A 26,723-nucleotide genomic window follows, 5' to 3' on the forward strand; every position below is an offset into this window, starting at 1 on the left:
ATCAGACAGGAGAGAGCCCAGAGGAGTGCTATCAGACAGGAGAGAGCACAGAGGAGTACTATCAGACAGGAGAGAGCACAGAGGAGTACTATCAGACAGGAGAGAGCACAGAGGAGTGCCAGCCCACCCTCACTTACTTGGACAAAGCCATGATTTTATAAGCCATGATTTCTGTAAAAAGGAAATAACATTTTCTTATGAAGTATATAAGGTTAATGTTTTGTCAAGATATACAACATATAAAAAGTTTTTGAATCTGACAGTGCCCATTTATCAAGTAATCTAATGCTGGGTTCTTATTAGTATATCAGAAGTTAATACAGTAGCTAAAGTTATCCACCATTTTATAGAGTTGAGGCTATTTTTGCAAAAGTAACAATTTCTGTCACGTTGGCTATACAAAAAAAAAAAAAAAAAAACTACATCGTAGACAGAACTTTAAAGGGGTACTCCTGTGGAAAACTTTTTTATAACTTTTTTTTATAAAGTTTTATAAAACATTTTATTTGTTTATCTCTACAGATTAAGCAGTACATCTTTTCAGAATAAGTTTGCCAACCATAGTAAGAGTGACTGCAAACTTTTTTTATAACATTTTTCTTATGAAGTATATTAGGTTAATGTTTTGTCAAGATATACAACTTCTAAAAAGTTTTTGAATCTGACAGTGCCCATTTATCAAGTAACCTAATGCTGGGTTCATATTAGTATATCAGAAGTTAATACAGTAGCTAAAGTTATCCACCATTTTATAGAGTTGAGGCTATTTTTGCAAAAGTGACAATTTCTGTCATGTTGGCTATACCAGTTGAATTTGATTTAAGGTACGTGTCTCCTACATGTCTCCTATGTGTGCTTGTATTTTGCTGCAGATTTTCTGTTGCTGTTTTTCCTACCCATTGAATTCAATGTGTAAGACAGGAGGGTCAGCACAAATGTTCTTAGTACTATCAGACAGGAGTGAGCCGCCACGCCCCCTCCCATTGACTTGCATTGAGGGGGCAGGGCGTGATGTCACGATACTCCTGCCCCGTGATCGTGAGTCATCAGATATGGAGGGATCTTTGCTACGTGAGGCTAATGATAGGGGGTGCTGCATGAGAGATTGCAGGGGTCCTCAGCGGCAGGACCCCCGCGATCAGTCATCTTATCCCCTATCCTTTGGAGAGTACGCATTTTATGACAGGTACACTTTTTAAAATGAATTATTAGTTTCTGAGGAGCACATAAAAAAAAATAAACAATATGGCTGCAATTTCGTTCTCATTTAAAGGGTAGCTCCCACCATCACTTTTTTTTTTGTCCCTGCCTATTACCCATCTATCCCTATCCCCCTCCCTGCCTTTATTTTTTTTTTAATATTAAAAATGCTTTTTTTGTCTGCCTGGTAGTGTGCTCACTACCAGGCAGACTTCCCCAGCAGGCACCACGTCACTGATGCCTGCTGGGGCCGACACTTCCGCCCGTAGTTCACCTATACAGGGTGCCTCCAGCTGTTTCCCCACTGCAACTCCAAGCTTGCCCTGACATCTATTGGCTGTCAGGGCATGCTGGGAGTTGTAGTGGGGAAACAACTGGAGGCATACTGTATAGGTGAACACCGGAGCACATACCGCTCCCCGCCACGCAGCCCGCAACTCTAAAAAAAACTTAAGTACTACAACATATCAATTTTTTGTTTTCATGACAGTGCCCATTTAATGTTTTCAAAAATGGACTCTACAGCAAAACATAAAACTGCAAATCTGTATAAAACGGAAACATAATTGATCAATTTTGGTTACTATTACTTAGGATTTACTACTCTGGCCATTTTTTATTTTGGGTAGAATTTTTTTTAGAGTAAATTTATGTTTCTAACACAGACCCGTCGCTACAGGACAGGCAAACCAAGCAATTGCTTGGGGCCCCGAGCTGGCCCAGGGCCCCGAGCAGAGCCGGTGCTTGCCCATCCTGTAGCAACGGGGCAATTCCCTGCATCACTATTAAGGACATTCCTGTGTCCCGAAAGAGGTTTTTGGGACACAGGGATGCCCCTGTTAACTCTCTGTGGCCCCGCGTTAAGCTTAAAAACGCAGGGGCTGCCGGGAGATAGTGTACGCCGGGATGTCACTGTCTTCCCGTGCGTGCGCCCATAGCAACGGAGACGCAGAAGACCGGAGCATCGAGGAGCAGGAGGAAGATGTGTGCTGGCCAGCTTTGGTAAGTGACCAGCGGAATGTCATCTTCGGTGTTCTGACCACCGCTTCTCCGGTCCTGGGAGCTAATGCTATGGCCGGACCGGAGGAGCGGTGGTCGGAGCACTGAAGTGGGGCAGTACACAGGCATACAGCCTCCAGCCATACACTGTATATGGCTGGAGGCTGTATGTCTGTGGGGAACACTTCCTACCTAATATGGGGAGAACTATGCTGCACCTAATGTGGGGGAACACTGCCAGCCTAATGTGTGGGGAACACTGCCAACCTAATGTGGGGGGAACTCTGCTGCACCTAATGTGGAGGCCTCGTATAGACATTCGCTCACGTTGCGCTCCCAGAATTCAAGGGCCGGCGTTACTATGTTGTGACGCCGGCCCTAGAGCGTGGTGTGCGTGAACATCAAGGGGGGGGGGGGCTCCATGTCCATTTTGCTCGGGGCTCCCAAATTCCTGCAAACAGACCACTAATGACCTTTTTTAAAACCATCTATACATTTACTTGTTTATGATATTTACATGGACAGTCAGGAATATCACACGGGTGCAATATGGTTGTAGTTCAGTGTCCATACATACTGTATAAAAACTTGTACCGCTTTGGTCCCAATGACAGAACTTAGAAGACCATAGAGAGAGAATTCTTTGAACATGTGAAATGTTTGGACACAACTGAAGAAGCTTCCTTCCTACTTAGCTTTATGAGATATTCTCATTTGATAAGTACAAAGATAACATGCTTTGTTTTATGATATTCTCTTTGGATCCAGCACCAACTTTTAGTGCTTCTTGCTTGGTAATAGCTGGAGCAGTGGCAGGGGCAGAAGAAGATGGGGGCAGAACCCCTAAGAAATACACACTGAAAAGTGTCCAGTCTCCAAGGGCCATATCCAGCACCTCTTTTATCGCATTATTATCACTATAGACAAGTGCTCTTCCATTCAAGTTGTGCTCTTTTATTTTTTTCTTGTACTTTCGGAGGCTCTCTTCCTCAAATCCTAGTTTGTGCATCTAAAAAGAAGAAAATATAGGTTCAGATAGTACACTGGACTCGTAATGCTTATAAGGGATGAAACGTAACAGTTATGTGAATAATATATTATTTCAGACGCCATATCTAGTACAGGGTAATGGAGTTGTGGGAAGCAATAACATACTTTGTGATTAGATAGGTAAGCTATGAGTCAACCCTGTAACACCACTTTCCCTGTTTTCCAATAAAGCACACAATCGGGCAGGGGAAAAGCGTTCTCATACATGAACTCCCTTCAACACCCCTTGAGCAGGTCCAGCAATGATTCATCTTTAGCCAAAAAGTAGGGGGACCTCCAAATAAAGTCTGAACCCCTCAGGCATTAGAGCTGGAGTTCAAGTAATACTAGTGCATGGTTGGAACTAACCATGTCTCCTACGCTCACCGACTGCAACCTACTACAGGCCAGCAGGCAAAGCAGACAATAATATGCAATCCCTGAGCACAAGAGAAATGGGTGAATTCTTGGCTCTCTGGATAGAGTAACCACCAGGAGTGACACAAACCTGTCAGCTCCAAATAGCCTGGTAGAACCTTATCCCTGGCCCTATGCATAGGAGTTATTGTCCCAGAGCATAGCTAGGACAATGTCAAGGTCACCCCCAACAACTTTTCCAGGTTATGACATCATCCTGAATGTGGCTATATTGCTAAAACAAAAACCACTGCGTTATCTCCAATACAGGTATAAACATTGTAAACACTTAATTTTTTCCCATTGTGCTCCAACTGGAGGTGAGTTCATCCCCCTTCTGAATCTGTATCATGTGACAACAAATTGAAAGAGAAAGATTTGTAAATCAACGTTTTATCTCCTGCTTTGCCCCCCCCATGCCAGCGAGCCAAAAATATGACCAACCCATAACTTTGGCATTTGACAGAAATCATATTGGGCTTCATGGGTCTTTTTATTAAGATGTCTGTATGGATGCATTAAGGATGATTGAGTAACTTGATACATTTATTCGGGGAGCAGAGCCCCCTTCACATTTCATTGCATTGGCCATAGCAGCGCTACTAGTGTTAGAGAAACTGGAGGGATTAAAATATTGAAAAAAGCCGCAAAACAGCTTTGAAAAGAAAGTATGCATAAGATAAAGAACCAATGTGAATATAGGAACAAAAACAGAAATGACAATAAAATAATACAAATAAAACTTAGGGGCACACAAACCCCATACAACAGGCATGATGTCCCTATGGGCAACATCCCCAGTTCAGGAGTGAGATATACAGGGTAGCATCATTCTCAAAAGAAATTTGGGACTTCTCTTTTGCTGTAGTAGTAACTAATAGAAACAACACTTACAGTGGGGCAAAAAAGTATTTAGTCAGCCACCAATTGTGCAAGTTCAGCCCAAGATGAGAGGCCTTTATTTTCATCATAGGTATACCTCAACTATGAGAGACATAATGAAAAAAAAATCCATAAAATCACATTGTCTGATTTTTAAAGAATTTATTTGCAAATTATAGTGGAAAATAAGTGTTTGGTCACCTACAAACAAGCAAGATTTCTTCATTAAGAGTTTCCTCTGTCCTCCACTCGTTACCTGTATTAATGGCACATTAGCTGTCAAAGGACACCAGAAACAAAATTGTAGACCTGCACCAGGCTGTGAAGACTGAATATGAAATAGGCAAGCAGCTTGGTGTGAAGAAATCAACTGTGGGAACAATTATTAGAAAATGGAAGACATACAAGACCACTGATCATCTCCCTCGATCTGAGGCTCCACGCAAGATCTCACCCCGTGGGTCAAAATAATCACAAGAACGGTGAGCAAAAATCCCAGAACCACATGGGGGGACCTATTGAATGACCTGCAGAGAGCTGGGACCAAAGTAACAAAGGCTACCATCAGTAACACACTACGCCGCCAGGGATTCAAATCATGCAGTGCCAGTTGTATCCCCCTGCTTAAGCCAGTACATGTCCGGGCCCGTCTGAAGTTTGCTAGAGAGCATATGGATGATCCAGAAGAGTATTTGGAGAATGTCATATGGTCAGATGAAACCAAAGTAGAACTTTTTGGTAAAAACTCAACTCGTCATGTTTGGAGGAGAAAGAATGCTGAGTGGCATCCACCTACTGTGATGCATGGGGGTGGAAACATCATGCTTTGGGGCTGTTTTTCAGCAAAAGGACCAGGACGTCTGATCCGTGTAAAGGAAAGAATGAATGGGCCATGTATCGTGAGATTTTGAGTGAAAACCTCCTTCTATCAGCAAAGGCATTGAAGATGAAATGTGGCTGGGTCTTTCAGCATAACAATGATCCCAAACACACCACCCGGGCAATGAAGGAGTGGCTTCGTAAGAAGCATTTCAAGGTCCTAGAGGGGCCAAGCCAATATTCAGATCTGAACCCCATAGAAAAACTTTGGAGGGAGTTGAAAGTCCATGTTGCTCAGTGACAGCCCCAAAACATCACTGCTCTAGGAATGGAGGAATGGGCCAAAATACCAGCAACAGTGTGTGAAAACCTTATGAAGACTTACAGAAAATGTTTGACCTCTGTCATTGCCATGCCAACAAAGGGTATATAACAAAGTATTGAGATTAACTTTTGTTATTGATCAAATACTTATTTTCCACCATAATTTGCAAATACATTCTTTAAAAATCAGACAATGTGATTTTATGGATGTTTTTTTTCTCATTATGTCTCTCATAGTTGAGGTATATCTATGATGAAAATTACAGCCTCTCTCATCTTTTTAAGTGGGAGAACGTGCACAATTGGTGGCTGACTAAATACTTTTTTTTGCCCCACTGTACGTAAAAGAGTAAATATCATACAATAGGTCAAACTTACTTCTTTGCACACGTCTGGCACGGTCATGTTCAGCAAAGACAACATGGTCAGTCGGTTGCTCTTCTTCGCTTCCCACATGTTATTACTGCCTCTTAGAAGTTCCATTTGCCTTTTTACAGAAGCATCTAAATTAACAGTAAATGGCAGGAAAAAGTTGGCATCTTTCACTGTAAAGTTGTCACATAATAGTTTGTGAAAAATCTCTGGATCTCCATCCAACTCCAACAGATGTTCAAGGTTTTTCTTTATAGCATCCATCTCCTCCAAAGACTTCTCAAAAACATCCCAAAGGAGAGTTCTGCTGTATAAAGAATATTCACTGTTGTTTTCATGTTCATTGAGGAATCTTCTCTGTTGCTCATCCTCAATGCACTGCATTATCCAGGTGAGGCGACATGGCCACTGGGTAGCAAGCAGCACCCATTCTGTAACTTTGCGAGGTTGTATTTGGCTTCTTGGTACTTCTCTGATCATCAACCTGATGGTTATGGTAATAGTATTTACCACTCTTCTGATATGAACAACATTGTCAGTGATATAGTCTTTCATACTCTCATCAAAAAGATGTTCAAATGCTTCATTGATCAGGGCCTTCGTCTTCGGTCCTTTTTCTAAGAAACAGCTGTTGGATTCCTGAAAGTCAATTGAGCTTCTTACTTCCAAAGGAATATCATTTATATTCAAGTTAGGGGTAATTCGTTGACGTAAAAGTTGGTCTTTTTCATTTGGAATGGCAATATCTAATGTTTCATCTTCTTCCATATCTTTAACTAGCTCACCTTTGCCTTCAATAATATTTCTTAATATGGATGATTTAGTTGCACAGTCCATTCTTGGGATGCAAAAAGGCAATGTTATAATGCGGTTTAAGAATTGATAGCCATTGTTGGCCATACCTTTCAAGAGCAAAGAGCTTTCAACACAATCTATGATGATTTGTGGATCCACTGCCAAAATGGAAATAAATGGGGCATTTGGATCAGAGAGGAGGATATTCATGGCATTTAGAACCCCTACCACTTTGTCTGGCATGCATTTGTCCAAGTTGGTGATTTCAAGGACAACTCTTATTTTTTGCCTTTGGAAGACTTCCATGAGTTGAAGGTAACGGGTTATGATCTTAACCTCCCTTTTCACATCACTCATGAAACCTAACTGGGAGCTCATATCTGTTCGATTCATTTTTTGTTCGACTTTACCTTTCTGAGTGACAATAGCATTTCTGATAACTACAATAGCTACTCTGAGTGCTCCTGCGGCAGATATGCCAACTACGGTTGCCCCAACACCTTCAGCGGCAGCCAACATATCTCCTGTGGGGTCACCAAATGGAAAGCCAAATATCAGGATCAAAGCACCCACAGTGATTCCAATGATGATCACTAACAATGTAGCAACCCAAAGTGGGATACATAGGAATTTCTTATTGACCCATTCCTGTTTGAGTGGAGCATCTATAATTTTAGTTTTTCTGCCCACTGCTCGATAGACGCTAATAGGTACCAATCCAAAGCAATTTTCTACACCATCACAGAGTGTGGTAACCAGACCTGCCCAAAGTTGGTCACTGCCAGTAAATTCCCATGCACTAAAGCGGATGAAGCAATAACGTATATTTTTTCTCTGCTTGTGGTTTTCTGTGATCACTGGATGATGAAATATCATGAGAAATATTAGTTTGATAAGATCTTTTCCTTTGGTCTGTCTTGTCCTCTGTTTAGTCCTCCCCTCTTCTTCTTGGTCCTTCTTCCTTCCTTCGAGACAGAGGTATGCTGCAACCATAGGGTACAATTTTATTCTATACCTCTATGACTATGTGACATTTAATATTTACTCTAATTTGTAAGATGTAATATAAAATGTAAAATCCATCACCAGTTGTGCCTGCGTAAAGGGGTATTCCCACCCGAAGCAGTTAACCCCTATCCACAGGATAGGGGATAAAAAGCTGATTGTAGGTTACCGACTGTTGGGCAGCTGACTAATCCAAAGAATGGGGGCAACATTGTCCCTGGAATGAATGGACAAGCCTTCTGAAGGGGTTGTTAATTATAAAGAAACAATATTAGCCCCATTCAATGGTACTAAATAGTGATTTATTTATTTATTAAATATCTGCTCATTCTGAGATAAGTAGTCATGTGGGTGGTGCTAATCTGTGACTGACATCTGTGTATAAGTGTGCCTAAAGATATATGTTAATCATTGTTGAGGACCACCCACTTGTCTTCGTGAAGAAAGTTATCCTGGACCTTTCCGCACAAAACTTTCAAGTACATACATCTTCTCAGCTCCTCCTGCTCTATAAAATGATATTATGAGATTTGACTGCATTTTCGACATGACAGGTTCCCTTTCATACACTTAATACATTAATCTACATGATAACAACTTAAAGGGTTCGTCCAGCCAAACAGGATAGGGGATAAGTAGCTGATCGCGGGGGGTCAGACCGCTGGGACTCCCACGATCTTTGGAACAGGATCACGTCTCTCAGTGAGGAGCCCGAGTGCTGTACTTGGGTCTTTTTGCCGCTCCCATAGAAATGAATAGAGCACGTGCCATCTACCACACATGCTCCTCACTAAGAGCCGGCGTCCCGTTCTGGAGATGACGGGGAGTGGGGTGGGGGGGGGCATCATTCGGAACCCCCACAATCAGCTACTTATTCCCTATCCTATGGATAGGGGATAAGTAAGTTTTGGCTGAACAATCCCTTTAAAGGGGTTATCCAGGGATCCGGAATGGTATTACCTTTCCTTGCTCCCCCGACACTCCACCTCAGTGTAAAGTTTTATTTCCTGACAAATACCACGACTGTATGCGGCGACCAATGGCCACATGATGGTGCTGCAACATTGTGCGACCACTGGCCACTGCAATAGAGTTCCCAATCACTAACACCCCCAACACCCACCATCTGCTATTACATGGATATGAAAGCACATGGGAGTGTTTCATATATAAGGTGCTATATAGTGTACTGCCAAATGCAATTAAAGAATGGAAAGCAACACACCAAGGCTCCAGTGAGACAAATGTAGTATATTCACATATCAAGTAAAATGCAGCAACTTTAAAATCCCACAATAGGATCTTTTTGGAGCGTAAGGTCTGTGTCATTTCTATATGCTGAGTGGGGTTTTTCCTAGCTACTCTACCTTGTTAAACAAAAGCTAACCAATAACACACAGCTGTACTACGAAAGCCATATACTCACATTCCACCTTGTTAAGAAGGTAATCTTTGCGTCTACCCCATGGTGCATAAAACCCGACTGTCACAGGAGAGACAACATAATACAAAGCCTTCGCCAGAGAGTAGCAGTAGATGTCATCTTTCGTCTCAAAACCTTAAGGAAGGGAACAAGAAAGAGTCTATACAAAAAAAGTGTGAAAAGTGGATGTGGTTATGAGGACGTGGCCTCACAGTATAATTTGGTTTGGGAATTTATTGTTCATTAAAGAGAATGTTTTGTTCCGAATGCTGGGTGCAGGTTGCTGGGGTCAAGACAGCATGGACCCCCCCCCCCCCTCGTGACATCATGCCACACCCCCTCAATGCAAGTCTATGGGAGGGGGCGTGGCTACTGCCACGCCCCCTCCTATAGACTTGCATTGAGGAGGCGTGGCCATGATGTCACGACCCCCGCAGCCCGCACCCAGCGTTCGGAACAAAATGTTCTGAACGCTCGGGCTGTGGAGTACCTCTTTAAGAATTTTTACACTTTTCTAAATCTTTATACAAAAGCATAAAACATATGGTTTCCCTATAATTGTATAATATAATGTCCTTGTACTTTTTTTAAATGCAGGATAATGGTGATGTTCCATATTTTGTACATCCATGCATTATTTAAATAAGGGCGGCAGCACTTCCAGGAGTCCCTTTTTTTCATCAGTCTCTCAGACATTGCTGGAGATTTGCCTAGTATGATATTAGGGCATTAGTGTACTATGGAGGCTTGCTATAGGGCACTACCCTTCATGAACCAAAATAGGCTGGTTACACAAGATCATACATGCCATAAATGGTCAGCCATTAATTTAAGTACCTGTCATGTAATGCTACTATTTAACTAGAGATACAAATCTTTGGTTAAACAAACCAGGGGTTGGTAAAGATTTCACTCATATCACACAAGATTAGTCTAATTATGTAAAATATATTTTCTATATGGCAAAAACTTAAGAATACTTTTAGTAAACCAAATAATTCCAGATGACACATTGCATCCTATATTACTAATAGTTTTGGTCCTTATGTTCTGTCTTTTAAAAAAAATAAAACAAAGAGAGAATTTGTAAAAATTAGTGTTTTTAAAAATATATTTTTTTTTTCTTTTTTCAGATTGCCAAAATGCACAACTTAGCTGAAAATTAACATCTACCATACGTTTATGGCATCATTTTAGAAAACATCCTTAGTATTTTTAATACTACTCCTTTAATGGAGCAGTCTCATGCTCAATGTTATTAAAAAAACGTATCCCCTAGGGAGGGGCTGGTGCCCTGCACGATCGCAGGATCGTCTGCACGGAGCCTCGGAGATCGCGGGGGTCCCAGCTGCGGGAGACTTTAATCAGAGAGCACGTTGACAGAAAAGAACAACCTTAACTTCAGAAGCGCATAAGTACTGAAAGGATTAAGATTTTTTTATAGAAGTAATTTACAAATCTGTTTAACTTTCTGGAACCAGTTGATATATATATAAAAAGTTTTTTTTCCTGGAATACCCCTTTAACGTTGTTCTTTTCTGTCAAAGTGCTCTCTGATGACACGTGTCTCGGGAAATGCCCAGTTTAGAAGCAAATCCCCATAGCAAACCTCTTCTAAACTGTCAGGAACTGTCCAGAGCAGGAGAGGTTTGCTATGGGGATTTGCTTCTAATCTGGACAGTTCCTGACACGGACAGAGGTGTCAGCAGAGAGCACTGTGGTGAGACTGAAAAAAAAACTATACAATTTCCTCTGCAGTATCCATCAGCTGATAAGTACTGGAAGGATTAAAAAAATTTAATAGAAGTAATTGACAAATCTGTTTAATTTTCTGGCACCCGTTGATTTGGAAACATTTGTTTTCCACTTGCTTCCACCAGGTTCCACTTTAAAGGGGTACTCCGCTGCTCAGTGTTTGGAACAAACTGTTCCGAATGCTGGAGCCGGTGCCGGGAGCTCGTGACATCATAGCCCCACCCCCTCATGATGTCACGCCCTGGGCCCTCAATGCAAGTCTATGGGAGGGGGCGTGACGTCTGTCACGCCCCCTCCCATAGACTTACATTGAGGGGATGGAGCGTGACATCATGAGGGGCGGGGCTATGACGTCACGAGCTCCCGGCGCCACCTCCAGCGTTCAGGACAATTTGTTACAAACGCTGAGCAGCGGAGTACCCCTTTAAGGTTGTTTTTCACTATGGACAATCCCTTTTTGTTATTCGGGCTCCCAACAATTCTCTAATCACATGGTGTCCTGCTTCTGGGACCACGAAAAATTAGATGTAATCTGCTGAAAAACTGGAAAACTAGGTGTGTGCTCTTTTGTACCGGCCGTGTGTACCGGCTCTTTTGTACCGGCCGTGCCTGTTTACAATGTCTAATGATGACATGAAGTGAAGATAAGGCGAGGGGCAATACAGCGCAGATAAGATAACATTTGTCTAATTTCTGTAGAATATTTACACATACAGGACTATGTTGAAACAGGTCGGAAAGTATTGGCGCAGAGGGCAGGGAGGGGGGGGGCTCTTGGTGTTTGGCAAAAATCTGAATTACAATAGGAGGAGAACTACTGAAGAAAAATAGTATTAAAGGAAACAAGCATCTCCTTACCGGGACACACCATGGCATCACTTTGACAATGAACGACTTCTCCAGAGTTCCTTATCCCTGTGGAGAGAATAGAGAGAATATACCTATGAATGTTAGTTAAAGGGATATTCCAGGAAAAATACTTTTTTTTTTTTTTATATATCAACTGGCTCCAGAAACTTAAACAGATTTGTACATTACTTCTATTAAAAAGTCTTAATCTTTCCAATAATTATCAGCTGCTGAAGTTGAGTTGTTCTTTTCTGTCTGACAACAGTGCTCTCTGCTGACATCTCTCGGGAACTGCACAGAGTAGGAGAGGTTTGCTATGGGGATTTGCTTCTACTCTGGACAGTTTCCGAGACACGTGTCATCAGAGAGCCCTTAGGCAGAAATGAACAACTCAACTTCAGCAGCTCGTGAGTACTGAAAGGATTAAGATTTTTTAATAGAAGTGATTTACAAATCTACCGAATTCCAAGATAGAAATGTGGGGAGAGCACACATGGAGAACTACATCACCTAATGATGTGTACAGCAAGGTCCTTGGCGGCCTTCGATAAGAATCTCCTGCGGGGTGCACGTACACAGATATTGAGCATCAAATACAACAACCAAAGAAAACGTAGGTGCACTCACCGCAGAGCTGAGACTGTTGCGTCTGGATGTCCGGTGTCAGGTAGCCGAGTCACGGCACAGGCGCTGGTATCGTGTGGCGCTCGGAGGCTACGCCAGCAGTTTCGCAGGTAAGTGCATGCTTCTTCCGCCAGGAAGAAGCACACACTTACATGTGAAACTGCCGGCGTAGCCTCCGAGCGCCACACGATACCAGCGCCTGTGCCGTGGTATCAGTTTTCATTATTGACTCATTCACACATAACCTTACAACTGCTATTAGTCTCCGCCCCGCATTGGCAGTCATCTGCCACGGAGCAAAGTGCCGCAGCCGAGATCGCAGGAGTCACCAGCAATGGGACCCCCGCGATCAGAATTTTATCCCCTATCCTTTGGATAGGGGATAAGATGTCTAAGGGCGGAGTACCCTTTTAACTATGCTTGATGGTTGATTTTAATTAAAACTAAAATCTATAAACCCCTTGAGGACACACCCCATGTGTAACTTCGTGCACCTCGCCATACATTTATAGCACGACTATGAAGTGAGCACATCAGCTATCAGCAGCCAGGGCCTCACCGGTAATGGTGGACATCAGCTATCACACTCATGTCCACCATTAACCCAATAGATGCTGCGATCAATGCCGATCATGGCATCTATATAAAAACTGGAAGCTGTGCAATCGCGGGGGTCCAATAAGTGCAAATGGCCTTGTTTCTTGTGGAGATATGAGATGACATAGTACTGAACAGTACATAGCAATCTAATGATTGCTATTGATAGTCCCCTATGTGGGCTTAAAGGATACCTCTGGGATGTACAACTTATCCCCTATCCTAAGGATAGGGGATAAGTGTTAGATCGCAGGGGGTCCAACCGCTTGGGCCCCCAGCGATCTCCCGAACGGAGCCCTGGCTCCTTGCATGGAATGGGCATTTTCTACCACCGCCAGAAGCAGCGGCCAACACGCTCCCTCCATGCAACTCTATGGGAGAGCCGGAGCGCTGCTTTCGGCAATCTCCGGCTCTGCCATAGAACTGCATGGAGCGGGCGTGTCGGCCGCAGCTTTGTGCTGTGGTCAAAAACCCTTGTTTCATGCAGGGAGCCGGGGCTCTGTTCGGGAGATCGAGGAGGTCCCCAGCGGTCGGACCCCCGTGATCTAACACTTATCCTCTGTCCTTAGGATAGGGGATAAGTTGTACATCCTGGAGTTATCCTTTAAAAAGTGTAAAATAAATATAAAAAAATATATAAAAACCACAACCCCAATAAAAATATAAATCACCCCCTTTTCCCACACTACAAATTTGGTATTGCAGTGTGCATAACTGTCTGATCTATTAAAATATAATGTTTCCTATCCTGCACAGTGAATGGTGTAAACGTAAAAAAACTAAAACTACCACATCACATGTCAGAAAAAATAAAAATAAAAAGCGATCAAAAAGTTCCATCAAAACAAAAATGACACCGATAAAAACTACAAATCAGAACACAAAAAATTAGCCCTCATACAGAAAAATTAGAAAGTAATAGGGAGTCAGAATAGGGCAATTTTAAAGGGGTACTCCACTGGCAAACATTTATTTTTAAATCAACTGGTGCCAGAAAGTTAAACATATTTGTAAATAACTTTTATTTAAAAAATCTTAATACTTCCAGTACTTATAAGCAGCTTTATACTACAGAGTAAGTTATTTTGAATTTCCTTTCTGTCTGACCACAGTGCTCTCTGCTGAAACCTCTTTCCATTCCAGGAACTGTCCAGAGTAGGAGCAAATCCCCATAGTAAACCTCTCCTGCTCTGGACAGTTCCTGACATGGGCAGAGGTGTCAGCAGAGAGCTCTGTGGTGAGACAGAAAGGAAATTCAAAAAGAAAACAGCATACAGCAGCTGATAAATACTGGAAGGATTAAGATTTTTTAATAGAAGTAATTTAAAAATCTATATTAGTGCAGATGCATCGGCACCAGTGCCAGGCTAGGGAGTAGAGTAGCCACCCACATCCCCCAGCACGCCAGATCCCCTCTCCCTTGCTGTACCTGTCCATGTATCGCCATTGAATAAAGAAGACGGTGATTGAAGATTGCATGGTGAGTGCTGCGTTATTTCCTTGCTTCTATTATCTATTGGATAATTAAAAAATCTGTTTAACTTTCTGGCGCCAGTTAATTAAAAAAAATGTTTTCCAGTGGAGTACCCCTTTAAACATACTTACTTTGTAAAACCTTTAAAAAAGGGTGTGTTTTTTGTTGTTTTTTGAGCTCTTAGAACTCGAGGAGGACAAAACAAAAATGCAAAAATGTAACATAGGAACTCTCCTGTAAAGTAAAGCAGATATAAAGTCTCATAAAGAAGCACACAATGCCATGTTCTATAGAAATTCAAAAACAGATGCCCAAGTCATTGAAATGTACCAGTCTGGGAAGGGTTACAATGCCATTGATGAGGTTGTTGGGTCTCCAGAAAACCTCAAATAATGGACTAATGGAGAAAACCTTGGCATGATCGACTGTATCTCTCAGGAGGCACCAGGAGACCACCATACGATTATAGCTTATCCAGAGGGACTCCTCTTCTTCATATACCTGATCAAATTTTTTTGGCCCATATCAAAGACCTGTGTAACCCACAAGAAACCAACACGTTGAGGCTGGAGGTGGTGACAGCAACCGGAGGCAGCAAACCCAGACCAAATCACAAGTAAAGTAAATCTTGTAATTCTAGTAATCTAGGCTTATACTTCTGACCCTCCTCCCCCCTCAAAACATTTATTGTGGAGCAAGAATTACAAAGGTTTTTTTTCCCAAAATTAGACCTACTGATTCAAACACTATGAGTAACCAATTGTCATTGAGATCTTTGGGTTTGCACACTAAGGCTAGGTTCACACTGTGGAATTTCTGCCGGAGATCGAGCTGGCGGCACTAGGACCGCGCGGACTACATTGCCATCCCTATAGATGGCAATGCATTTCTGAGCAGATCTCCCAAAAGATCCACCCAGAAATGCATTGCAGTCTATGGGGGCAGCAGTGCAGTCTGCTCGGTCCTACTGCCGCTGGCTCGATCTCCGGCAGAAATTCTGCAGTGTGAACCTAGCCTAAGGGACTATTCACACGGCAGAATTTCCGCTTGCAGAATTCCGCCTTAAATTAAAGTGGTATAGCGCAGTGGTATGACTGGCTTTTTCAATATGAAATACTGAAAATTTTCAAATGAAAGCAATTGCAAAACCTATTGGTTATACATGCTTTACAACATATCAAAAGTTTTCGTATCTGACAGTGCCCATTTAAGGCTGGGTTCACACTACAGAATTTCTGGGCAGAATTTCTACCAGAGATCGAGCCAGCGGCAGTAGGTCCGTGCGGACTACATTGCTGTCCCCATAGATGGCAATGCTTTTCTGGGTGGATCTTTTGGGAGATCTGCTCAGAAATTCAATGACATCTATGGGGACAACAATGCAGTCCGTGCGGTCCTAGTGCCTCTGGCTCGATCTCTGGCAGAAATTCCGCCCAGAGATTCCTCAGCGTGAACCCAGCCTAAGAGTAGCTATATGCCTCCTAGGAACTTACCTCCTGTTCACTCTTATATATCTCTCACCACACAGGAGGTTCAGGAAATACTGGAACAATAATAACCACATAGCTTTAACAGTAAGTCCGCATATATTAGGAAGGCAAAGCTAGGACTCAGGTTTCAAGCACATGTATACAGACCTACGAGCGTCTTGTGATACTATTTACAGTAAAGACATGAAGCTATAGTCTTATGTACTGTATATGGTGGCTCAGTGGTTAAAACTAAGGGCAACATCAGCATGTAGCTTGTATGTTCTCCCAGTGTTTGGTCGTTTTTTTTTTTTTGAGTACTGTGATTTTTTCCCCATACTCCAAAAAAGTTATCATCTTTGCACAGTGCTGCAGAATATGTTAGTGATATAGAATTAAAATAATAATAATAATAATAATAATGCCCATTCATTACCTGACTTATGGCATCAGAATGCTCTACACCAGGCAATGGCTCCACAGCGACTGTTCATTTGGTGACATTTGTCCTGCCCTGACTGGTCACCTGATATCTAGTGACGTGATAAGAATACAATGGAGGTGTTTGATATCGGTGCTGTTTTGTTTTAGCTTTTGATAACAGAAGAGAAACTAGTAGTTGTGTCATTTACTAAGCTAATTTGATTCTTGGGGCGTGTAGAAACAAACTGAAAAGCAAGTGGAATTCCGAACCTCAAGGCATAGCATAGGTTATATCATGTAGTATGTGGCCAATTTTTCAGAAAAAGTATAAACATAGACATATTACAAGCTATAAAGGACCAAAATAAAAATTGCTTATCGCAAACCTAAGATGGCGTTCCCTCGTCACCATACCTTCACTAATGGCCGATAATCTGAGAACATCACTCTGCCATTGGTGAACACTTGGCAGCATGGTTTCGACCAGAGTTCAAATGGCGAGTTCAACGTACAATTTGTAGTATTAGGCTATGTTCACACCTGAGTTGGAGCGCCATGTCAAAATCTGTTTAATAAGCGGGACCTTTTTTTTAATTATTATTAAGAGCAGAGGAAAGTGCTCTCTATCACCCAAAGTGCAAGAAAAAGTGCAAACGTGTCACACTAAAAAAACGTGCACAGAGGAGGCGGTTTTCATCCCTTTTCGCCGAAGCTACTAAGGGGCCGAAAATGTTCATGGCTTCAACCTAGGCGTTAGCCATAGTATCAGCCGAGGAGCTGTATACTGGTGGCATCTTGACCAAAGCCAAGATGCCCAGGGGTTGCAGGGAGGTGAGGAACCTAATGGCCACACACACACCTCCCCTAGACCACCAGGAGGGACACCCAGAAGGGCTACCGCATCCTGCCAATCCTGTGTACAAAACAACACGTAAAAGTGGCACAGTGGCAAAACACAAAAAATAAATAAGTGGATCAGTGCAGATATACTGCCCGGTCATCCGGCCGGATCTATAAAAATTTCCCGGATCCTAGCCAGAAGGCCGGGATACCAAGGGTGAGTGCCAAAGGTGAAGAGTAATGGTGCCTGTGCGTTCACTCAGTGAGTTATAACACCCAGTGAGTTTCGGCACCTCAGGGTCACCACTCCCCAAGGCACAGAAGTACCTCGGCTCTACACCCCTCTACCTCATGGCGAGACCCAGAGGGAACAGGTCACATCGGGGCAGCCATCGAGCTGATTCCTCAGAACCTGCCCTTGAACGCCCTGGTACACCTGCGTCCTACCATGCAGCACCCATCCCCACCAGCTCAATACCGGCGCTTCGGGTCACCGGCGTAAACTGATAAGAACAGATACTACACTTGATCTTAGCCAAAAGGCCGAGAAGCGATAATAAGCGGGACCTGAGCGGACAATAAAGGGCTGCAAAGCAGAAGGTTTTGGTCTGGTCCGACCCAGCAAAATAAACCCACACCAGACGGACCACATTAAAGTCAATGGGATCTGTCGGTGTCTGATTGTCCTCTTGTTGAACCTCTAATACAGATGTAAAAGAGGCCTAGTACATTTGAATTGAGTTTTCAAAACTCAATTAACATATAGTTAAAATACGGTGTATGTATTTAATGTAACTTTGTGGCGTGCTGATTTTATTGCAACAACATTACAGATTTTGACAGTGAATTTCACCCATTTCGCATTGTATAGGGCAGGGATGTCCAAACTGTGGCCCTCCAGATGTTAAAAAACTACAACTCCCAGCATGCCCGGACAGCCAACGGCTGTCCGGGCATGCTGGGAGTTGTAGTTTTGCAACATCTGGAGGGCCACAGTTTGGACACCACTGGTATAGGGTCAAATCTGCAGAAAAATTCACAAGAACGAAAAACTCCACTACGCGTGTACATACTTTAAAGTACATCTCTAATATATCAGCATAAAAGGATGGTCCCGTGACAATGTTTTTTAAGCTGTCATAACAATATGAGAGGGGGGGGGGGAGGGGGGGCCTGTGGGTTCAATATCTAATATATAACATAGGACAATGCAGACATCTCACAATAGTCCAATATCAAGGTGAAGAAAAAGTAACCAAATACAATGTTTCGAATGTCATCACAATCTGTGTCAAGCATCAATATGAGCAATATTGAGTGACAAATTGTCATTGAGCTCTTTGGGTTTTAACCCCTTAAGGGCCCAGCCAATTTTCGCTGTAGGACACCGCCATTTTTTGCACATCTGACCACTGTCAATTTAAACATTAATAACTCTGGGATGCTTTTACCTTTCATTCTGATTCCCGAGATTGTTTTTTCGTGACATATTCTACTTTACGTTAGTGGTAAAATTTTGTCGATACTTGCATAATTTCTTGGTGAAAAATTATGAAAAAATTTAAAATTTCGCATTTTTTTTTACTTTGAAGCTCTCTGCTTATAAGGAAAATGAATATCCCAAATAAATTATATATTGATTCACATATACAATATGTCTACTTTATGTTTCCATCATAAAGTTGACATGTTTTTACTTTTAGAAGACATCAGAGGGCTTCAAAGTTCAGCAGCAATTTTCCAATTTTTCACAAAATTTTCAAAATCAAAGTTTTTCAGGGACCAGTTCTGTTTTGAAGTGGATTTGAAGTCCCTTCTTATTAGAAATACCCCACAAATGACCCCATTATAAAAACTGCACCCCTCAAAGTATTCAAAATGACATTCAAAAGGTTTGTTAACCCTTTAGGTGTTTCACAGGAATAGCAGCAAATTGAAGGAGAAAATAAAATTTTTTAATTTTTTACACTGGCATGTTCTTTTAGACCCAGTTATTGAATTTTTTACAAGGGGTAAAAGGAGAGAAATCTTCCTAAAATGTGTAACCCAATTTCTCTCAAGTAAGAAAATATCTCATATGTGTATGTCAAGTGTTCGGCGGGCGCAATAGAGGGCTCAGAAGGGAAGGAGCGACAGTGGGATTTTGGAGAGTGAGTTTTTCTGAAATGCTTTTTGGGGGGCATGTCACATTTCGGAAGCCCCTATGGTGCCAGAACAGCAAAAAAAAAAAAAACAACCCTATGGCATACTATTTCGGAAAGTACACCCCTCAAGGCACGTAACAAGGGGTCCAGTGAGCCTTAACACCCCACAGCTGTTTGACGACTTTTCGTTAAAGTTGGACGTGAAAATGATTTTTTTTTCCACTAAAATGCTAGTTTTCCCTCAAATTTAAAATGTTTACAAGGGATAATAAGACAAAATGACCCCCAAAATTTGTAACCCCATCTCTTCTGGGTATGGAAATACCCCATGTTAGGATGTAAAATGCTTTGCGGGCAAACTACAATGCTCAGAATAGAAGGAGTCACATTTAGCTTTTGAAAAGCAAAATTTGCTGAAATGGTTTTTGGGGGGCATGTCCCATTTAGGAAGCCACTATGGTTCCAGGACAGCAAAAAAAAAAACCACATGGCATACTATTTTGGAAACTACACCCCTCAAGGCACGTAACAAGGGGTCCAGTGAGCCTTAACACCCCACAGGTGTTTGACGACTTTTTGTGAAAGTTGGATGTGTAAATTATTTTTTTTTCCACTAAAATGCTAGTTTTTCCTTTTCACGGACCACTGTTCCAAAAATCTGTCAGACACCTGTGGGGCGTAAATGCTCACTACACCCCTTATTACATTACGTGAGGGGTGTAGTTTCCAAAATGGGGTCACATATCGGTATTTATTTTTTTGCGTTTATGTCAGAACCGCTGTAAAATCGGCCACCCCTGTGCAAATCACCAATTTAGGCCTCAAATGTACATGGTGCGCTCTCACTCCTGGGTCCTGTTGTGCGCCCGCAGAGCATTTTACGCCCACATATGGGGTATTTCCGTACTCAGTAGAAATTGCGTTACAAATTTTGGGGGTCTTTTTTTCCTTTTAACGCTTTTGAAAATAAAAATTATGGGGCAACACCAGCATGTTAGTGTAAAATGTTTCATTTTTTTACACTAAAAAGCTGGTGTAGCCCCCAACTTTTCCTTTTCATAAGGGGTAAAAGGAGAAAAAGCCCCCCAAAATTTGTAGTGCAATTTCTCCCCCATATGTGGCCCTAAACTGTTTCCTTGAAATATAACAGGGCTCCGAAGTGAGAGAGCTCCATGCGCATTTGAGGACTAAATTAGGGATTGCATAGGGGTGAACATAGGGGTATTCTATGCCAGTGATTCCCGAACAGGGTGTCTCCAGCTGTTGCTAAATTCCCAGCATGGCTGGACAGTCAGTGGCTGTCCGGAAATGCTGGGAGTTGTTGTTTTGCAACAGCTGGAGGCTCTGTTTTGGAAACACTGCCATACAATACGTTTTTCCTTTTTATTGGGGGGACAGTATAAGGGGGTGTATATGTAGTGTTTTACCCTTTATTATGTGTTAGTGTAGTGTTTTTAGGGTACATTCGCACTGGCGTGTTAGGGTGAGGTTCCCGCTAGGAGTTTGCGCTGCGGCGAAAAATTTGCCGCAGCCCAAACTTGAAGCAGGAAACTTACTGTAAACCTGCCTGTGTGAATGTACCCTGTACGTTCACATGGGGGAGCAAACCTCCAGCTGTTTCAAAACTACAACTCCCAGCATGTACTGACAGACCGTGCATGCTGGGAGTTGTACTTTTGCAACAGCTGGAGACACACTGGTTGGAAAACCTTCAGTTAGGTTCTGTTACTTAACTCAGTATTTTCCAACCAGTTTGCCTCCAGCTGTTGCAAAACTACAACTCCCAGCATGCACTGATCGCTGAAGGACATGCTGGGAGATGTAGTTATGCAATAGCTGGAGGTACGCAACTACAACTCCCAGCATGCCGAGACAGTTGTTTGCTGTCTGTGCATGCTGGGATTTGCAGTTTTGCAACATCTGGAGGGCCTCAGTTTTAGAGAACACTGCAAAGTGATCTCCAAACTGTGGTCCTCCAGCTGTTGCAAAACTACAAATTCCAGTATGCCCAGACAGAAAAAAGTTGTTTGGGCATGCTAGGAGTTGTAGTTTTGCAAGATCTGGAGGGCTACAGTTTAGGGACCACTATATAGTGGTCTCAAACTGTAGCCCTCCAGCTGTTGCAAAACTACAACTCCCAGCATGCCCAGACAGCTGCCTGGGCATGCTGGAAGTTGTAGTTTTGCAACATCTGGAGGGCTACAGTTAGAGACCACTGTATAATGGTCTCAAACTGTACCCTCCAGATGTTGCTAGGCAACTCACCGGCTTCCGTCCGATCCAGCCGCACGTCATCGCCGACCACCGATCTCCGTCGCCTGCAGCCTCCGTCGTCCGCCCGGATCGGTAAGTGGATCTTCGGCGCCGGTCTCCTTTCGTTCCCCGCTCTGCCCCGCCTATTGTGGGTGGGCAGGATGGGGAAAACGAAAGTTAACCCCCCTCCCCCCCGCCCCCGATCTGCTATTGGTGGTTGCGTCTAGACCACCAATAGCAGGGATAGGAGGGGTGGTACCTCTGCCACCTCACTCCTATGCCTACAGGGGGATCGTGGGTGACTTAAACAACCGCGATCCCCCTTATATTCCGAGTCACCGGGTCACTATAGACCCGTAATGACCCGGAATCACGCAAAGCGCAAGTGTGAATTCACTTGCGATTTGCCGCGATCACCAACATGGGGGGTCTAATGACCCCCCTGGGCGTTTGCACGGGATGCCTGCTGAACGATTTCAGCAGGCATCCCGGTCCGATCCCACGCGGCAGGGGCTGAAATTCTCCATGACGTACGAGTATGTCATGGGTCCTTAAGTACCAGGGTGTCATGACGTACGCGTACGTCAAGGGTCCTTAAGGGGTTAAGGGGTACTCTGGTGGAAAAAAAAATTCATATCAACTGGCTTCAGAAAGTTATACAGATTTGTAAATTCCTTCTATTAAAAAAAATCTTCATCCTTCCAGCACTTATCAGCTGCTGTATGCTCCAGAAGAAGTTGTGTAGTTCTTTTCTGTCTGACCACAGTGCTCTCTGCTGACACCTCTGTCCATGTCAGGAACTGTCCAGAGTAGGAGCAAATCCCCATAGCAAACCTCTCCTGCTCTGGACAGTTCCTGATACAGACAGAGGTGTCAGCAGAGAGCACTGCGGTCAGACAGAAAAGAACAACTCAACTTCCTCTGGAGCATACAGCAGCTGATAACTACTGGAAGGGTTAACATTTTTGAAAAGAAGTCATTTACAAATCTGTTTAACTTTCTAGCACCAGTTGGAAAAAAAAATAGTTTTCCACCCCTTTAAATACTGAGAGTAGCTATATGCCTCCTAGGAAATACTCAGGAATTCAGTAAATACTAGAACAATAATAACCACATAGCTCCAACAGTAAGTCTGCATATAATAGGAAGGCAGAGCTAGGACTCAGGATTCATGCACATGTATACAGAGCTACGAGCTGTGGGCTCAGTATCTAACATATGACATAGCAATGGAGAAATCACACAGAGGGGCGGAAGTAATAAAGAGTGGTGTAGGTGCATGTCTTTATACCCCATTAATTTGTATGGTGGAAACTGTTTACCTGCACCAAATCTATTATATGGTGCCGAGCATGTGGTAAATCTGGTGCTGATCACATTTCTTACTTCATTACTCCACTTTGTATGGTGCTTTGTATGGTCTTCTTCCAAGTCAGGTCTGGTGTAGATTCCTCAGTTAGCGCCAAATTTGCACCAAAAGATACATGAAACGGAAAAGTTACACACCCTAAATTCCTGACTTGTGTTTGATATTAACTGAAATTACGCCTAAATATGTTCTTTTTTATTTTTTTATTTTTTAAAACCTTCTAAATAAAAAGTTGCAAAACTTTGGTGCCAAAAATCACTGTGCCAAAGAACAGCAAAAAAACTAAACAAAAAAACCGAGGTATAGCAAATCATAAATTCCCCCCAATGAGTAGCTTTATTCCACCAATACATCCAAAACATACAACATTTTAACTGCAAAAAGTAGTCTCTCTCAAGAATAAGGTAAATTGACCATTGTCAGGGCCAAGGCCTGATTATTAAAATCTTATATGTGTATTATAAATTATAACTGTGTGTGATGGATTATCCAAGACATGGGTGAGAGGTCATTCAGACGGTGTATCCTTTTGTGTATTGCATTTTATTGGGGGTCTGGCTGTTTGATTGTATCTCCTTTGAAGTCAGAGGCTCTTTTGAAGCAACTGGATGTAAGGGGCACTCTGGTCCCATCATATAATCAACCAGATAAGAGGGCCAGGAACAGAGATGGGGAGGGGGGAATGGAGTCTCCCTCCAAAAAGGCAGATATATAATATTTAACAATGCTAGACTCAGTGTGTTCAAGGCTGTGCCAAAAGCTGACAAGAGCTGGACTCTCACTGACAAGGACTGCTATATCATCATGCTGTAAGAACTTCATCTTTTGTTTTCTGAACTTGTCTTGCAAAACTCTTTTATATATTTTTGTACCTGTATGTAATTTGTTTTGGATTTTTATATAGTCAGCACTGTGATACCTTTTATCAGATTAAATGTTTAATCAATCAGCTCTGGTCTTTGATCTCTAAATATTTGAGCTCACCTTTCTGAAGGAAGCTCGGGTGAAACACGTTTATCTAAGGGTTAATTTTTAACTTGCTGGGACTAGTAGTGGATACCCAGAGGTCTGGTGGCCTTAACTCTTGCACCATCACACTCTTTCTAGCGTCTTAGCTGGACCGATAGGGTGTGATTGTGACAACCATAGTGCAGGTATATATAGAAATCATATGTGCACATCATTAGGGGAAAAATATCCAACAATAAAGTGCAAAGTGCGAATATTGATATGAATCATTAATAGCAATATAAGTGGATTATGAGAGATAATTGGTTTGAATTTTTATTAGGGGAGGGGCTTTTTTATTTTTTTTTATTTTTATTATTATTCTATTTACACTTTCAAAACCCACATAGGGGACTATTATAAGCAATCACTACATTGCTAATACTGAACAATGCTTTGCAATTGCATAGCATTGCTCAGTTACATTGGTGCTCTACTTCTATTAGCTACAAAAAAAGAAAGAAAGGCTGACAACCTAAGTGAGTGCACACCAACCATATAAAATTAATCAAGAAAAATTACACTTTATTAAGGAATGGTACAACAAAGGGAGTACAAAAACAATATTAAAACCACTTAAAAACATGTACAGAAATATATAGAGCCTAGGAATATCATCCTGTCTCTAACCCCTGACTCATGCAAAATAAGCAAGACAAGGTGAATCAATGAATATACATATAGATGCAATCATAAAAGCATGCCAGAGCTAAAATGTAGCAGCAACAATTGTAACCATCAAGTGCCTGTATAAAGTGCCTAGTATACCTATTCTATAAACCTGTGGCCATATGTCAAGGCAATATAAGTGAACAAAAAGTGTCTATACAATTATGACCCAAACAATGTGTCCAGAAAAATAATAATGTCTAACAGGCTACATCCCAATAACCCACAGGGAAATAATAAATGAGGACCCCAGAAAAAAAAAAGGGGGGGGGGAGGGAAAGGAGAGACCTAATGAATAAGTAAGTTCTGGCTGCAAAAAATAGTGACTATTTAGAATAAGGAATAGGACATGAGAACAGATTCACCCGGAGTCAGGGGAGCAGCTTGCTCCACGCGTTTCGCCACAAATGGTGGCTTCTGAGAATTTTGCACAATTGAAACTGGCATTTTCTCATCAAAAGTGGGACTGAATATTAATACAAAAAAAAAATTTAAAGTGGAGAATGCCAAACACTTTTGCAGGGGAGTCGGTACAGGGAAGCTCTCCTAGGGAAGATCGATCTATCTCATATCCATCTATCTATCTATCTAATATCTATCATATCTATCTCATATCTACTGTATGTATCTATCTATCTATTTCATATATATCTAATATCTATCTATCTATCTATCTCATATCCATCTATCTATCTATCTCATATCTATCTATCTATCTCTCCCATATCTATCTATCTATCTATCTATCTCTCATATCTATCTCATATCTACTGTATGTATCTATCTATCTATTTCATATATATCTAATATCTATCTATCTCATATCTATCTATCTATCTCATATCTATCTATCTATCTATCTATCTATCTCATATCTACCGTATCTATCTATCTGTCTATCTCATATCTATCTATCTATCTATCTATCTATCTATCTATCATCTATCTCTCCATATATTTCTTCTGTCAATGTCACCTCCATATGTATTGTATGTATATATCAAGGACACCTCAGAAGTGCTGTCTCTTGATGGAGAGAAGGGCTGTGATTGTGACTCTCACAATGCTATATTGTCTGCCACTAGGAATAGATAAATGAATGGAAAGATGGAGGGATGACTTACTAGTTTGCTCCCTGGAACAGAAAAGTGTTGGAAACTTTAATAAATCGGCGAGCACAAACACTGGCTGCCATTGTAAATGTTATGAGGGGAGATGACTATGATGTTCACCCACAGATATTACCCTGCTGGCCATTGTGTAAATACGTCCCGGCTTTGTAGAATATAAGGAGGATAACCATTGTATGTGGCGGTATACACTTTAGCACAAGCAGTGGTACCAGGGGACATGCTCTATATAGATGGTCTTGTCCTTCAGGTCCCTTGTTGCTTGGTGCTCCAGGTCAATCAGTTGAGTCTAGTTCTCACGTTACGTCCGCTAGTACTCTATGGTGCCCGGTATCTTCGGAGTCTACCAACACCCTACCGTATATATAGAACCTACATATGTATACAGTCTACACAATCTAATGTAAAGAGCGTTTACTCACCAGATAGAGTCTTCTTATGTATTTCTCTGTTTCAGAGTATGGGAATCTGACTCCACGCCTGTTTGGAATGGCATTATGGTCTAATAGATACGGCTTACACCTGAGAGCTGTAAGTCAACATGGGCCTGGCTTGGACTTTAAACTTGCAAGTTACATGATAAGTGGGCAACGTCTGAGTGATACTATAATATATATTCCAGTGTGCAAATAGAAAGCAACTTTTTCCATCAAGGATTTAACCACAAATATTTGGTGGCTCTACCGCAAACTCTGCAGCACAAACATTTTACCCCGTGAAATGTTGTCTATACAACACCTTACCGTGTATTGTAGCATGTGAAATAACCCAATATCCATTTATATATATTACCTACAGGGGTTGGAACAAAACAATTAAAACACTCTTTTTTTAATATTGTTAAAGGGGTACTC

General features: G+C 42.0%; 1 protein-coding gene and 1 non-coding gene across 2 annotated transcripts; both read right to left on the reverse strand.

Moving 5' to 3' along the window:
• Nucleotides 1–1,593: 1,593 nt before the first annotated feature.
• On the reverse strand, nucleotides 1,594–26,723 carry LOC130291013 (NTPase KAP family P-loop domain-containing protein 1-like). Its single transcript, XM_056539331.1, has 5 exons — nucleotides 26,292–26,723; nucleotides 11,879–11,935; nucleotides 9,269–9,400; nucleotides 6,049–7,820; nucleotides 1,594–3,208 (listed from the first exon to the last, which is right to left on the reverse strand). Exons 2-5 carry the CDS (start codon nucleotides 11,889–11,891, stop codon nucleotides 2,897–2,899), a joined length of 2,229 nt encoding a protein of 742 aa, XP_056395306.1. The 5' UTR covers nucleotides 11,892–11,935; nucleotides 26,292–26,723; the 3' UTR covers nucleotides 1,594–2,896.
• On the reverse strand, nucleotides 17,666–17,851 carry LOC130292085 (U2 spliceosomal RNA). Its single transcript, XR_008848078.1, has one exon. It is a non-coding gene; the product is annotated as a U2 spliceosomal RNA (small nuclear RNA).

Source organism: Hyla sarda, chromosome 9 (assembly GCF_029499605.1).
Source record: "Hyla sarda isolate aHylSar1 chromosome 9, aHylSar1.hap1, whole genome shotgun sequence".
Lineage (NCBI taxonomy): Eukaryota > Metazoa > Chordata > Amphibia > Anura > Hylidae > Hyla > Hyla sarda.